This window comes from Ranitomeya imitator, chromosome 1 (assembly GCF_032444005.1).
Source record: "Ranitomeya imitator isolate aRanImi1 chromosome 1, aRanImi1.pri, whole genome shotgun sequence".
Classification (NCBI taxonomy): domain Eukaryota; kingdom Metazoa; phylum Chordata; class Amphibia; order Anura; family Dendrobatidae; genus Ranitomeya; species Ranitomeya imitator.
The window spans coordinates 697070727-697086947 of record NC_091282.1 but is presented as its reverse complement, the minus strand read 5'-3'; the positions used below and the strand labels follow the sequence as shown (position 1 = coordinate 697086947).

At 41.1% G+C, this 16221-nt stretch overlaps 1 protein-coding gene across 12 annotated transcripts in view; it reads right to left on the bottom strand.

Annotated features, from left to right (window-relative positions):
• The window catches only part of NUMB (NUMB endocytic adaptor protein), a 152276-nt gene that overhangs the window by 35116 nt on the left and 100939 nt on the right, over positions 1-16221 (bottom strand). For 11 of the 12 annotated variants that reach the window (XM_069730943.1, XM_069731030.1, XM_069730994.1 and 8 more), the window contains 2 exons: positions 7157-7298; positions 3410-3484 (listed from right to left, as the gene is read on the bottom strand). In XM_069730943.1, the coding sequence (XP_069587044.1) occupies positions 3410-3484; positions 7157-7282 (201 nt within the window). In that variant the 5' untranslated portion in view covers positions 7283-7298. Of the gene's footprint in view, positions 1-3409; positions 3485-7156; positions 7299-9607; positions 9708-16221 lie in introns of all 12 variants that reach the window. The other variant, XM_069730970.1, reaches the window with a different exon arrangement.

Here is a 16221-nt window from a genome sequence, read left to right as displayed (position 1 = left end):
CATTAAGCACATCCGCATGTGAAGTGCTCCGAAAAGAGTGCTTACTACATACACCACATGCACAGAGGATGTAATGCCCGTCATGAATCAGTGCGAGGTTACGACTAATGAGAAAGGACGAGCCTTCTGCTGCCAAGTTCCACCACCCTCCAATTCATCACGCTCCTGTACAAAGTCAGCCCTGCAGCTAGCAGATGGTAAGGACATCTCACCACACATTCCTAATTTCAGGGTGACAGTTAATCGTTAATATTACTCCAAGAATAGCGAGTGTTAATGTGAGAGTCATTTCCAAACCACTCCAGCAGCAAAGTTAGGAAGAAACAAGTGGTCATGCAAGGCTGATTATCTGATGAAAAGGAACTACACTTGTTAATTGTTTAATATGTAAAAAAAACACTAAGTTAATTATGATTCTTTTTTTTTAACCTGCTAAAAACAAGAAAATATATTAAACATATCAAGCATTTGTAAGCACAAAAGACATGTATATCAAGGAGGACCAGCATATGGTGGAGGCTGTTAACGCGGACCTGTTTAACTAAAAAAAAATTAGTTCAATACAGTATGAGAAATCTCTGCTTGCAGACCAACTGGGCGTTTCTTCAGAGTCTTCTCTGGGGACGTACTCTTACGCTCCTCCTTCGCAGACACTGCCAATCACAGCTCAGCAGCTGATCTAATAGTTTCCGATGCGGCAAAGCTTTGATTGGTCTCTTTTGGGAGGAGCACATGCCCCACCAATGAGGACTCTGCAGAAATGCTAAAAGCAACATGCAGAGTCTCCTCTAGAGGGTGTGTGTTTTTACCCATACCAAAATAAGCCAATCAAAGCTCGATATATCAGAGATTACTAGATCAGCTGCTGACCTGTGATTGACAGCATCTGCAAAGGAGAAGTGTAAGTGCACGCCCCCAGAGAAGACGCTGAAGAAACATCCAGTTGCACTAAAAAGAAGTGATTTCTCATACTGTGCTGGAGGAGAAAAGTGTGAATTTCTCTTAAAGGGAATCTGTCACCTACTTTTTCGTATATAGGCTTTTGCCACCGCCATCAGGGGCTTATCTACAGCATTCTGCAATGCATTGCAGAATGCTGTAGATAAGCCCCCCATGTATCCTGAACGATAAGAAAAACAAGTTAGATTATACTCACCCAGTGGTGGTCAGGACCGATGGGCGTCGCGGTCCGGAAGCCTTCCTTGCTTACTGTTGCGGCTCCTGCGCAGGCGTACTTTGTCTGCCCTGTTGAGGGCAATGCAAAGTACTGCAGTGCACAGGTGCTGGGCTTCTCTGACCTTTCCCGGCACCTGCGCACTGCAGTACTTTGCTCTGCCCTCAACAGGGCAGATAAAGTACGCCTGGGCAGGAGCCGTGACAGAAGCAAGGAAGAGGACATCATTGCATGAAGATGGGAGGCGCTGGACCCGGACGCCTATCGGACCAGACCGGCCCCTCAGGTGAGTATAATCTAACTTGTTTTTATTATCTTTCAGGTTACATCAGGGGCTTATCTACAGCATTACAGAATGCTGTAGATGAGCTCCTAATGGTGGTGGCTGCAGCTTATATACGAAAAATGAGGTGACAGATTCCCTTTAAATGGAGCAACGCAGAAAAAAAACAGAAAAGAGCAGCAGAATCAGGAGGACTAAGATTTTATCAAGCATTTGACTCTCGTTTTCAGGAAGTGAAACGTCTCCTTTAAGATCATAGAAAATACATGTAAGTGATGAAGGGAGGTCTCACATAAAGCACACAAAGATGGATGTAGATAACTCGTAAAAAAAGGAATACAAATTTTCAGATGATATTGATTGGAACTAAAAATGTGAAGCATTTGGTTACCACTTCAGAGAGAACCCCAAATTGTCTTGGCGCAGTAGAAAAGTTTACCGCCATTACTTGAATGGAAAAACCAATGCATGTGCAACCTCCTCTCAATTCACAGGAAGAAAACAGATCGCTAATATTATAATGGGCAGCATGGTGGCACAGTGGATAGCGCAGCAGCCTTGCAGCGCTGGGGTCCTGGGTTCTAATCCCACCCAGGACAACATCTGTAAAGAGTTTGTATGTTCTCTCTGTGTTTGCGTGGGTTTCCTCTGGGCACTCCGGTTTTCTCCCGCATTCCAAAGACGTACAGATAGGGAATTTAGATTGTGAGCCCCAATGGGGACAGTGATGATAATGTGTACAAACTGTAAAGTGCTGCGGAATATGTTAGCGCTATATAAAAATAAAGATTATCATTATAAGAAGTTCCTCAGATTCTTATAGCAGCACCATAGGACCCACCCAAGCAGCATCAAGTACTTCTCAGTTAGGTAATAGACGGACAGCGCTTCTTTAACAATGCATAGGCCAAAGTGCGGGTCTTCTGACTTACGGCAGCTGGCTCATTTAACCCACGGATGAATTAAGCTTAGGTCAGGAGCCCAAGCTGATGGGCCAAGTTTTGCAATCCAAGTAAGGTTTGCGTTTCATGGATGTGTGAAACTGGCCTCAGGCTACAAGACTTTTATAGCGCTGATTAATTGCAAGTATTAACAGCTGCTGTCTGCAAAACGTGTAGACTTGGGAAAATCAATAGTTAAAATCAATTCAGAGAAGTACAAAGTCTTCATCATTTACCTTCTATACACAGACTAAGGTCAGCTGCACCTGCCAATACTGACCGGTCATGGCAACACTATGGTGGACACCAGCTGAATGAGCTTCTAGGAAGAGGCTGATCGGACATGTCCCATTTGAGACTGCCACTTGCTTTGTTTTGCTGGCAGCCATGTCTGTTATCGGCTCTCTCAAGACCACACAGGAGCACTAGTCTAGACAAGCACTCCTAAGCATGGCAGAGATGGCTGTCGGCCAGAGCACCATCCTATGTGTATGTGGGCATTTAGGCTGGGTTTACACGTTGTGGTCTTCGTATGCATTTCACACATATAATTGTAAGTATTTCATGTAACAGCAAAGTTTAGGACTTCTAACTTAAAAACTCAGTGTGTGGATGAAATTATGTTATAGAATCTGTGTACGAATTGGCTTTCATTGCTTTTTTTTTCCCCTTAAAAATTAAAACATTGGAGCCACTTTAATTTATTTTGCCAAATCCTTCAATTTCCACATCTAAAAAGTACACAATCCATAGAAGTGCAGGAAAATATGCACAGATTATAGATGTAGAAAACATTCAGGTTTCAACGTGGAAATCTAGACATCGGATGCAGCAACATGGCCACCTGAAACTCAGCCTACCCACGTGGCATGTTAAACTAAAACGTGGCTCCCGCAGCTGTACAGAGTCTCGACCGTGTGGCCAAATTCTTTGCCGTATGAACACCTGTACTTCTCATTAGACAACATACAGACACCATCAGTTTGTGGACAGAGCAATAAGAATACATACGGATTTCAGTCTTTTAACGGCATCTTCACAGATGTGCATCCCCCGAGACTCGTCCACCTCCACATGTCCCAGGTACTAAACAAAGAAAACACAAGGAGAATTACAAATTGGTTTGTGTTTTAATTAATTAGAAAAGACTATAGATCTAGCACCACCGATGATGCAAGTATCTAAAATATGAGAAACTTTGGGCACAGGGAACAAGCCAATATGTACGTTGTCGTTTGCAGGGTATCACTTTGGCCACTTTGACCACTAGAAAAAAAAACCCAACATTTAAAAAAAAAAAAAAAAAACATGGCAACAAGACCATAAAAAAATAAAACTTAAAAAGCGGTAAATTTTTGCCAATTGGCGGTCGTTTAAATGCAGGCAGACTAAAGAATACGGTGCACACTAAGCGACCTATACTAGATCACTCAGTGCACATAGGCTGCCATAGCTCTCGGCAGCGAGACTACTGTTTACACGGGACAATGTGCCGCCAATAATGAGCTTTTACGCTGCGCAAAATATCATTTCATCCGATAAACAAGAGTTTTGTTTCGATCACAAAACAAGCTTTTAATGGCGCTCGTTCATCTTTATCTTGTAAAGTAAATGCAGCTTTACCGCATGTTCATATAAAGAGCGCAGATATCGCTTGAAGAATCTACCCGGCAGTGTCTTCCTCAAGGCGAGAAGCAGATAATGGCTGGGGAAGCAGTGGATAGCCAGACGGACCCCTAGTTGCAGCCATTTACATGCCATCCAGCCTATACCAGAGTGGATGCTGCCATTTTACTACCCCATCTTCACAAATGGAGCTGGTTGCCCCTCTCTGGGGACAGTGTGCACTATTAAAAGATATAGATGGGACCAATTAGTTGGGATCAGTTTTTGAGTCATCATGGTGGCCTTTCAGATAAGACTGGCCATGAATGTTTGATTATTCAGCATTTGTCCCAGTGCATTCTGCTGCAGAAACTTAAAAAATAAATAATAATAAAAAAATCTTGTTTTACCAGTTGCGCCATTAAAAGAGTAGTGCATCCGTCCATCGTGGCCATGCTCCACCACCTCAGATATGTCTATGTACAGGTCTGGCATGTATAATTAAGGTGAGGGAGGCGCTTATAGCATTCACCTACATGACTGTCATTGTCAAAAGTCAGGCAACTGAGCGACATGCACAAGGATGGGGGCGCCCACTGTGCAAATACAGAAAAGCCTCTAATCCTTCAGGAAAAGACAAGTATTATTGCAGAAAATGAATCATAATTGAAGAGCGAGACTCCTGCAGTGATTCTCAATAAAAATACATTATCACAGACGGCTGGAGATAAACTAGAAGTGGCTGTGAAAATTACCTTGTCGCAATGCAACAAATCACAACATGCCATTAAATAAAATGCTTTTTCGCAAGGGGGGGAACAATTTATTTAGTCCTAAACACGGGAAGTCTTATAAGTATTTCACCATATTAATTCCTAAAAGCAGCAAATGTTATTTTAAAAGTCTCTGCACGAAGCGCAAGGAAAAAAAAAAATATGTCAGCGCCATCAGTAACTGCAGGGAAGGGAAGAGCTGGACATTCACGTTCAACAAGGGGATAACCAAAATCTCAACCACTGGAGAAAGGGGGACTCCAAACGACATTCCTAACCCCTCCTGGGTCGCCACTGCTGCTCTGCTCGGTTTTGGTTGGAACAATGATGTCAACTCAATAGCTCAGTGATTGGCTGCAGCAGTAATGTGAACTAAGTGGCTTGTGCTGTCCACATCTGTAAGCGTGGAGCTCAGTGATTGGCTGCAGCGGTGATGTAAGCTGTTGACATGGAGTCACTTCAGTAGATCAGCAGGAAGCTTGCACAGGAACTGTGTTTTTTGGGGAGGTGCGGGTAAAGATTATGCAAATAGGTTCTCCTCCAGAAAGACGACAATGCGTGAAGCATTAAAAAGGCTGCCAGCCAAACCAGCAGTTTTATTAGAATTCTTGCTCCTCGTCATTACAGAGTGAATTTGGAGAAACCCACTTGTTGCATCAGTTGAGTCCTTTACGTTGTTCTCGCTTCTTTCAAGCAGAAAGTTTTGTTGAATTTGCAAAGAGGGTTGGTTTTGATTGCAACTTTATGTAAGGAGTGCTCGATCCTGAGTGGTAGGCAGCAAGTACAGATTTTGAAAATAAAAATCTGAAGCACTAATATATTTCATAAGGATTTCTATTATGCATAAGGTGTATGGGGAGGGGTAAAAAAAAATTGAATACTACATTTGATATTGAGTGAAAACAGGGAAGTCTAATCTCTCCATCCCCTTCATCTTTCATGAAAGAAATGAAAGTTTCATCAATAAATAAAAGTTGAGGCACAAATCTGCAGATCAAGAGGAAAAATAGATGAATATGTGTCAAATATTGGCCAGGCTTATGGAGCTCGTTTCTATGTGTGAAATATTTGTGGTCACCAAAAGTCAGACAATAGTAACAACCGTTACATAAACAGGCAGGAGTATGGTACTGACCAGTCAATGTAGAAATTGGGGTGGTTGGGGTCAGAAAAGAAAATCCAGTTACCGGTAGATGAAAGCTACTGCAGGGTGTGAGGAATAAGATTTGAAAAATTAAGTGTCTAGTTGGAAGTAATATTACAGAGCAAAAAATACTAATTGTGCAAATGCAATTAAAAAGAGAATCCATCAGCAGGTTTTTTTCTATACAATTGGATAGAAGTATTATGTATGTGCGGAGAGCCCGAATCCAGCGGTGTCACGTGCCCTTATTTTAATACAATTATAGCTTCAGATATAACAGAGCTCTGTATGCAGAGCTGTGTAAAACCCCGCCCACAACACCGATAGGCTGCTTTCTGTGTACACTGACAAAACTTCCAATCGGTGGTGTGGGCGGGGTAATAGTTGGTGACTAGAAGGCACGAGACACCTAGTCCTGTAGCAATATTCTCTGGCTGATAAAGCACTGATTTTATTGAAACAACAAAACACAGCTTAGTAAGTAACACATCAATGGAATAAGGGTCTCGGCCTCTACATCGTATTACTCTCAGATTACAATGCAAAAGCATGCTGGCCGATTCCAGTTAAAATGCAATCAAAAAGTGATTGGATAAAACTACACATCAAATATTTTGTTTAAGCAAATAATTATATTACGGTAAAAGGTTCCAAATGGAAATATAGGAATTTTTCATGTCTGAAAGCAAAACAGGATTAATAGTTTGGCATTGCCAAACATTATGGGTATATTTTACTGGGTTAATAGATGGTAAATAACATGAGACTTCATCCGACAGTAAGAAGTGGCTGTAAGACATCTAGACTGCCAGGATGACTGCAATTACCATGCAGAGTCCAGAGCTCAGCCTGACTTATACCAGAATGATCATAGAATCAGTCCCCAAGCATCAATAAGATGGATTTTTTTTTTTTAAAGCAGCAAGTACCAAAGTCCAAATTACCCGTTACCCTTGGCCCATTAACTGCATGATGGAACAGGGTCATTTTCTGAGTGAACGAGTAAAAGGAACAAACAACCTGCCCTTAATCCGCAGACACCGTAGATATTGGCTGACAGCCATCTTTCTCGACCCCTCCATACATGCTTGTATGCACGCCTTTTCATCAGGACCGCCTGGCCATTTTTTGTACCAAGACTCTACGTAAAAATCTTGAAGTATGAAGATATCTATGTATTTCGGAAGAACTAAAAGTAAAAGGTAGGATACCTCAGAAATAACGAAGGGTAATTACCTTAACCTGAAAGCTACACTTTCCAGTCCGCACAGATTCTTCATCAGTTTGCCACTGGTGGGGTCGGCTGGCTTCCGGGACATATATATCTTTCTTCCGCCGGAAACTTTGACGAAGTTTGTTCATTTTCGACCCTCACAACCTGAAAGAAATTATAAAAAAAAAAAAAAATCTGAAGAAACTGTTACATATACAGATAACAGGGGCACAATGACAAAATTATCAAAAAATGATTGGAAAGGAGGACAAAGTGTAACCTAAAAGTCACTTTGTAAAACAACACATTTGTGATCACAAATAAAAGTAAGCCCAGAGCAAGGGTGAAATACCAGCAAAATTGTTTTACTAAATACTTTGTAATCCTTGATTTCTCCTGTAGAGGCACTGCAGTAAAAATAAACCCCTGGCATTAAGTTTACGCACTGATTACAGCTGATCGTCCAAAATGGACAGCTTCTTCACAGGGCTTTATTGGTGCTGGATTTCTGCTATGGCAATCTCAGAATCGCTGCTGTTCAGTGAATATTGAGAACATTTTGTAAAAGCCCAGGCAAAGTCATCTGATGCCAGAAGTCAGCCTAGAGCTAATACCACACCAAAAAAGCTAGCAGGAATTTGAAGGGAGGGCACACGTGGCTGCTAGCCAAGTGAACACTTAGCTAAACGACAAACTATGCGTCATGATCTGGAAGTATCCCTCATGTGCTTTATTTACAGCTTAAGTCATAGTTCACATTTTGAAATTGTATCGCGCTCGGCACAGCCACATACGCAACACATCTATGCGAGTGCTGGTCATACTGGCAGCAGCGAGTGTAAACACTGAAAGGAGCAGCACCTTCAATGTGTAGGGGTCACTACCAGGTACTGATGATCAGCTCCTATTCTGCCGTACTTTTCAACCTCCAATATTTCCTTGCCTAAAAAAGTGCACGTTCTCCGTGTGGGAGGAAATCCACGCAAACTCAGGGAAAGCATACAGACTCCTTGCAGAGGTCGTCCTGGGTTGTATTTGGACCCATGAACCCAGCGCTGCAATGCAACAGTGCTAATTAGTGATGAGCGCAAGTGCTCGTCACTAAAGTTAGCCTAGGGTGCTCAGGTATGCAGGAGCATTGCGGGTGCGCGAATGACATAGTAAGAGTCAACCAGCCACAAAACATGGTGCCACGGAGACTAACAAGTCACTTGAGCCATGGAGGATGAGACCCAGCCGGTATCATGCCCATGTCTAATTAATCTGAGTAGCATAATACCTGGCAGGTAGAGTCTCCGTGCCAGCTGCCTATTTAATGAGCAAAAAATTTGTTCCCAAGAATGGAAGGTTAGGTAGTCCGGAACAGAACCTCCAAAATCGGGTTAAATAAGATAAACCACTAACCAAGCGTACGCGTCTAGAATGTGTTTCAACAGTTCTTTATCATGGCAGATATAAGTAGCGCTGGTCAATCCTTATAAAAAGTAGTTTTGTGGTTTTGCGTAAACGTAATTCATTAATAGTTATTGTAGAATGAAGCGCAACAATTTTCCACTATACTTTGTTCCTCAATTCAGTGTTCTATAAAGAATAATCCCATTATCTCAGGTTAAACAGAACCAAAAGTAATGAGATGATGAAAAACAAAGTACGTCATCCAATGACTAGGGGGATTGTCTGAACACAATTATGGTACATGTCTAGGAGTCAAGTTCAACTTTATGGCCTCTGTTAAAATATGTATGAAGCAGTCCGGGGCATTTTTTTTTTTTTTTTTGGACCACTGACACTTGAACACTGATGGCACTTCCTTGCAAATAGCCATTAATGTCTGTCCCAAGACAAATATCAATATTGTCCTTACTAGTATTCATAAAACAACATCCAATGATGGTGCCCATTTTGTGGCAGAGATGGACTGGCACCATCATTCCAGACTAGTGCAAATACACTAGGAAAATGTCTGCAATGTGCATACACCTGTAGATAAACGTGAGTACAGCTTTTTTGGGTGAAGTCAATTACCTGCGACTGCCCAACCACTCTACATCAGTGGGATGGTGCTGGCAAACAGGTGTTTACCATTTATATATCCTAATCACCTGTTTGCCAGCACCATCCCACTGCTATAGTGTAGAGTGGTTGGGTCAGGTGGCTGCTGGTAAATATGTAAAAATATTATACATATTTATTTTCTCAGTACTTATTAGTCTATGTAGCTGTTCTAATGTCCATGTATTTTTCCAGACAATACCATGGAGACTTGTCCAATTTTGATGTGTCTTGAATCAAACTCAACAATGCAAACATGAAAATCACAAATAGACCTAATGTACAAGCATTAACAGTTTATGCAGAGTTGCAGAAATTTTTATTTTATTTTATAAAAGACTATTGTACAAGACATGTCAAAATATGTCAAAACACTATGCATCTGCATTGATCGGGACTTAGCACTAGGGACAACCACTGACCTTGTGCACAGAACTTGGTCCTCACAGTACATTTTCCATTTTGTGATCATTAACTGGGTCAGTTATTTGCTCCAGTGCTTCTTTCGTCCTATTACCATATCTGAAAAAAGAGTTTCTTCTCTGTATGCCCAGTGTAGTTAATATGCACATGACTATATGCCTCAAGCATGATAAAAAAAACCAAAGCTACAAAATGCTCTGGAGCTAATGGGAATCACTGTATCACCGTAATGCGGACAGTTTTAAGACATACTAAATGTAATATTTACAGGGAATCTGCACAGAAAACCGCTGCTCAATTATGTAAATTATGGATGAACCCAAGATTCATGTTCCCAAATCAGACTAGTGAGTCACTGTACAAAAGAAAATCTCCCGACAAAATACGGATGTGGAAGGAAAGAAAACGCTTTTATACATAAACAGAATGTAAAATAAAGACAGACAACAGCTAAGGAACAGAATAACGTGCTGGGGCTCAACTAAACCAGAGCCTAAAAAGTTGGCACTCACCATACACCTCTTGGGATAATTTACCAGCACTCAGCCACCACCATTTGAAGACTAACAGGTCTATAGCGGTGGTGTCGCCCTCCGCTGAGAATCTCATCGCGGTACTGATACCACAGAAAGAAAACTAGACAGATGACTGAGGTTCCTACAAATGTGCTACCGATGCCTCAATCGGGATGATCTTATATAACAACCCCTGCAGTATTTTTTGCCATCGTCTATTAAGGATTTTATTTACGAGTCACTCCAAGTATGAATCACATAAAAGGGTTTTATATGAGGGGTCCGACCCGAGTGATAATCCCATTTTCGAGAACGCTGGACACCTCATGGCCTCTATAAACAAACCTTTACTCTTCCTTCATACGTACAAAAAAAAAAAAAGGAGAACCAGAAAATGCCAAGTGAGCACAAAACAAGAACGAGGACCTCAGAAATATTATAATAACTAAGAATGGAAAAAACACGTTTATAGGGTGGAAGCAGATAGTCGTGAGCCAATGTGGGTGTCAGGATTCACCCCTATCACATTAAAGGATACACTTTATAATTGAGAAACCAGTCTTCTCTATATGTATCAGGATATCAGCCATGTCACCCTCCTTCTCACTGTCCTATGTCTGGCTGTAACAACTGGCTGCAGCAGAAGCCTCCCCCCTGACTGTCTAGAGCAGCACAAAAGATCACTAAGCCCACCTCCGCTTTGGATAAAAGGCGCAGAGTTTAGGAGGAGATTGGCAGCTATGCTGCTTTTCAGGATCATGCAATATCTGTTTGGTGAATTACAACGATAAAGTCTGCTCTGATGGAATAGTGAAGGTTCCTGATTAGTAGACTGATTAAGTCACGTGACCACTGCAACCAATCTCACATGATCAGGAATCACAGTGCCAGTCCAAGTAGTAAAATAAATTATCATTATACTAGCTGAAGAGCCCGGCGTTGCCTGGGCATAGTAAATATCTGTGGTTAGTTATAGCACCTCACTTCTCTAATTTTCCCATCACGCCTCTCATTTTCCCCCTCACATCTCTCATTTTCTCCCTTACACCTCATTTTCCCCCTCACTCCTCTCATTCCTCCCTAAGGCTAGGTTCACACTGCGTTAGGGCAGCCCGTTTAGCGCATAGCGCTACGGACTGCGCTAACGCAATGTCCCACAAGGGATCGCGTTTGCCGATCCCGCTAGCGCAGATGCCCGATCTGCACTAGTGAGGAACGGACCGCGAACGCTGCAAGCAGCGTTCGAGGTCCGTCACTCAAATGACGGCACATCGCTAGCGCACGCCCAATGTGGGCGTGCGCTAGCGATGCGTTCGCCACTACAACCAATGGCGGCGTTAACGGACTACGTAACACCACGTTATGCCGCGGTGCAATGTAGTCCGTTTAACGGGTTCACATAACGCAATGTGAACCGAATCACCAAACCACCACAAGACAGGAAATCACCAGAGATTACCACAACATTAGGATCAATAATATGCCTTTATTAAATATATTGGCAATACATATATCAAAGAATAATTTAAAAAAAACATATATTTCTCTCAACTATATATAAAAAATTAATAACAAAACCGCAGGAATAATAATATATGGTACCCAGGGATCCCCAAATATACAGGTAGCAGCCTCCTAAGGAAAATAATGCCTTTACTCGCTGTGTTTCACAAAAATTTTTTTTTATCAGAACAAAAGATATACCCAAGATTATATATCCTGGGATTATATGTAAAAAAATGGTGAAACCAAGCACAGCACAAACTATATATATGTGATTTTTAAAATATTTCTTTGATATATGTATTGCCAATATATTTAATAAAGGCATATTATTGATCCTAATGTTGTGGTAATCTCTGGTGATTTCCTGTCTTGTGGTGGTTTGGTGATTCGGTTCTCCTTTATCAGTGGTTTCCACTGAAGCTCTCACAGTGCACCTTGACTTTACAAGAAATATTACGTCATATTTTCTCCTATTCAGGTTTTGATCTATGGTGTTTTTAGGTGCTTACTGTGTTTTTTAATTTTAATAACGCAATGTGAACCTAGCCTTCCACTTGTCATTTCGACCTCACATCTGTCATTTTTCGATCACTCCACTATTTTCCCTCACTCTCATTTTGCACTCACACCTTTTCATTTTCACCTCACACCTCTCATTTTCCCCTCAGTATATACATGTTTGTCATCTCCCTTATATATAGTATACACCTGTATGTCATCTCCAGTATACAGAATATACCTGTATGTCATCTCCCCTCTAAATAGTATATACCTGCTGTATGTCATCTCCTCCTGTATATTGTATATACCTATGTGTCATCTCCTCCTGTATATAGTATATACCTGTATGTCATCTCTTCTGTAGATACTATATACCTGTATGTCATCTCCTCCTATATATAGTATATACCTGTATGCCATCTCCTGTATATAGTATATACCGGTGTCATCTCCCCTGTATATAGTATATACCTGCTGTATGTCATCTCCTCCTGTATATTGTATAAACCTGTATGCAGTATATACCTGCTGTATGTCATCTCCTCCTCTATATACCTATGTGTCATCTCCTTTTTTATATAGTATATATACGCGTGTAATCTCCTCCTGTATATAGTATGTACCTGTATGTCATCTTCTCCTGTACATAGTATGTACCTGTGTGTCATCTCCCCTGTATACAGTATATATCTGCAAGTCATCTCCTCCTGTATATAGTATATACCTGTGTGTCATCTCCCCTGTATATAGTATATACCTGTGTGTCATCTCCCCTGTATATAGTATATACCTGTGTGTCATCTCCCCTGTATATAGTATATACCTGTGTCATCTCCTCCTGTATATAGCATATATCTGTGTGTCATCTCCTCCTGTATATAGTATGTACCTGTATGTCATCTTCTCCTGTACATAGTATGTACCTGTGTGTCATCTCCCCTGTATACAGTATATATCTGCAAGTCATCTCCTCCTGTATATAGTATATACCTGTGTGTCATCTCCCCTGTATATAGTATATACCTGTGTGTCATCTCCCTTGTATATAGTATATACCTGTGTGTCATCTCCCCTGTATATAGTATATACCTGTGTCATCTCCTCCTGTATATAGTATGTACCTGTATGCCATCTCCTCTTGTATATAGTATATACCTGTGTGTCATCTCCTCCTGTATATAGCATATATCTGTGTGTCATCTCCTCCTGTATATAGTATGTACCTGTATGTCATCTCCTCCTGTATATAGTATATACCTGTGTGTCATCTCCCCTGTATATAGTATATACCTGTGTGTCATCTCCCCTGTATACAGTATATACCTGTGTGTCATCTCCCCTGTATATAGTATATACCTGTGTGTCATCTCCTCCTGTATATAGTATATACCTGTGTGTCATCTCCTATATATAGTATATACCTGTGTGTCATCTTTCCTGTATATATCTGTGTGTCATCTCCCCTGTATATCTGTATGTCATCTCCTCCTGTATTAGACCTCGTTCACACGTTATTTGGTCAGTATTTTTACCTCAGTATTTGTAAGATAAATTGGCAGCCTGCTAAATCCCCAGCCAACAGGAAGCCCTCCCCCCTGGCAGTATTTATTAGCTCACACATACACATAATAGACAGGTCATGTGACTGACAGCTGCCGTATTTCCTATATGGTACAGTTGTTGCTCTTGTAGTTTGTCTGCTTATTAATCAGATTTTTATTTTTGAAGGATAATACCAGACTTGTGTGTTTTAGGGCAAGGTTCATGTGTCAAATTGTGTGTGTTGAGTTGCATGTGGCGATATGCATGTAGCGGCTTTTTGTGTGTCGAGTTGCATGCGACAGGTTAGTGTAGCAAGTTGTGTGCATCAAGTTTTGCGCATGGCGAGTTTTGCGCGTGGCGAGTTTTATGTGTGGTGCGTTTTGAGTATGCAAGTTTTGTGTGAGGCAACTTTTGCATGTGTTGCAACTTTTGTGCATGTGGCAATTTTTCCATGTGTGCAAGATTTGCGTGTGGCGAGTTTTCCATGAGGTGAGTTTTGCACGTGTGGCGAGTTTTGCGTGAGCCTAGTTTTGCATGTGGCGAGTTTTGAGCGGCGACTTTTGTGTTTCGACTTTTATGTGGCGAGGTTGGTGTATGTGTGGTGAAATGTGTGCTGAGGGTGGTATATGTGCTCAAGCACGTGGTAGTGTGTGGCGTATTTTGTGTGTGTGTTCATATCCCCGTGTGTGGCGAGTATGTCGGGGCCCCACCTTAGCAACTGTACGGTATATACTCTGGCACCATCGCTCTCACTCTTTAAGTCCCCCTTGTTCACATCTGGCAGCTGTCAATTTGCCTCCAACACTTTTCCTTTCACTTTTTCCCCATTATGTAAATAGGGGCAAAATTGTTTGGTGAATTGGAACGCGCGGGGTTATAATTTCACCTCACAACATGGCCTATGACGCTCTCGGGGTCCAGACGTGTGACTGTGCAAAATTTTGTGGCTGTAGCTGCAACGGTGCAGATGCCAATCCCGGACGTACGTGTACACACACACACACACTCAGCTTTATATATTAGATATGAAGACTACCCTTTTAGAGACAGAGACTTAACACCTAAAAGCGTAGTGCCTCACATACGATCACATAGTGATCCCTTCACTACAAGCATGAAACCAATAGAGGACTATGAAGGTATAGTATGTAGAATGATGAAAATTTTTTTAAATAAACAATTAACATATACAAAAAATATCTATAGAAACTTATTCAAAGGTACATACAATAATGTGCCACATAAAAAAGGGGGGACTGGCTGTAAGTCTGGAAAAACCCCAATAGGACCACCCATACAGCAGTGTCCATTATTAATGTTCAAATGACAAGAAAGGCCACTAGGGGAACACAAATAGCATCACAATTTGAAACCCCTATCTAAGTTTAATAGTGGCTATTACCAGGGTCGTACCATGGTCAGTCTAAAAGTATTTATAGCATTTTTTAGATAGAAAGTGTGTGTGTGTGTGTTAATTGTTTGTTACTTCAAAAAATTTTCATCTTTCTACATTCTATACCTTCATAGTCCGCTATTGGTTTCATAGAGACAGAGACTTGTAGGTTTAGTGTTCTTTAACCCCTTAGTGACAGAGCCAATTTGGTACTTAATGACCAAGCCGATTTTTGCAATTCTGACCACTGTCACTTTATGAGGTTATAACTCTGGAACGCTTCAACGGATCCCGCTGATTCTGAGACTGTTTTTTCGTGACATATTGTACTTCATGTTAGTGGTAACATTTCTTCGATATTACTTGCGATTATTTATTAAAAAAACGGAAATATGGCGAAAATTTTGAAAATTTAGCAATTTTCAAAATTTGAATTTTTATTCCCTTACATCAAAGAGATATGTCACACAAAATGGTCAATAAATAACATTTCCCATATGTCTACTTTACATCAGCACAATTTTGGAATAAATTTTTTTTTTTATTAGGGAGTTATAAGGGTTAAAATTTGACCAGCAATTTTTTATTTTTACAGCAAAATTTACAAAACCATTTTTTTAGGGACCACCTCACATTTGAAGTCAGTTTGAGGGGTTTATGTGGCAGAAAATGCCCAAAATTGACACCATTCTAAAAACTGCACCCCTCAAGGTGCGCAAAACCACATTCAAGAAGTTTATTAACCCTTCAGTTGCTGCACAGGAACTGAAGCAATGTGGAAGGAAAAAATGAACATTTTACTTTTTTTCAACAAACATTTTACTTCAGAACCAATTTTTTTTATTTTCACAAGTGTAAAAAAAGAAAATGAACCACATAATTTGTTGTGCAATTTGTCCGGAGAATGCCGATACCCCATATGTGGGGAAGGACCACTGTTTGGGTGCACAGTAGAGCTCAGAAGGGAAGGAGCGCCATTTGACTTTTTCAACATAGAATTCTCTGGAATTGAGATCGGACACCATGTCGCGTTTGGAGAGCCGCTGATGTGCCTAAACAGTGGAAACCCCCCACAAGTGACACCATTTTGGAAACTAGACCCCCTAAGGAACTTATCTAGGTGTGTGGTCAACACTTTGAACACCCAAGTGCTTCA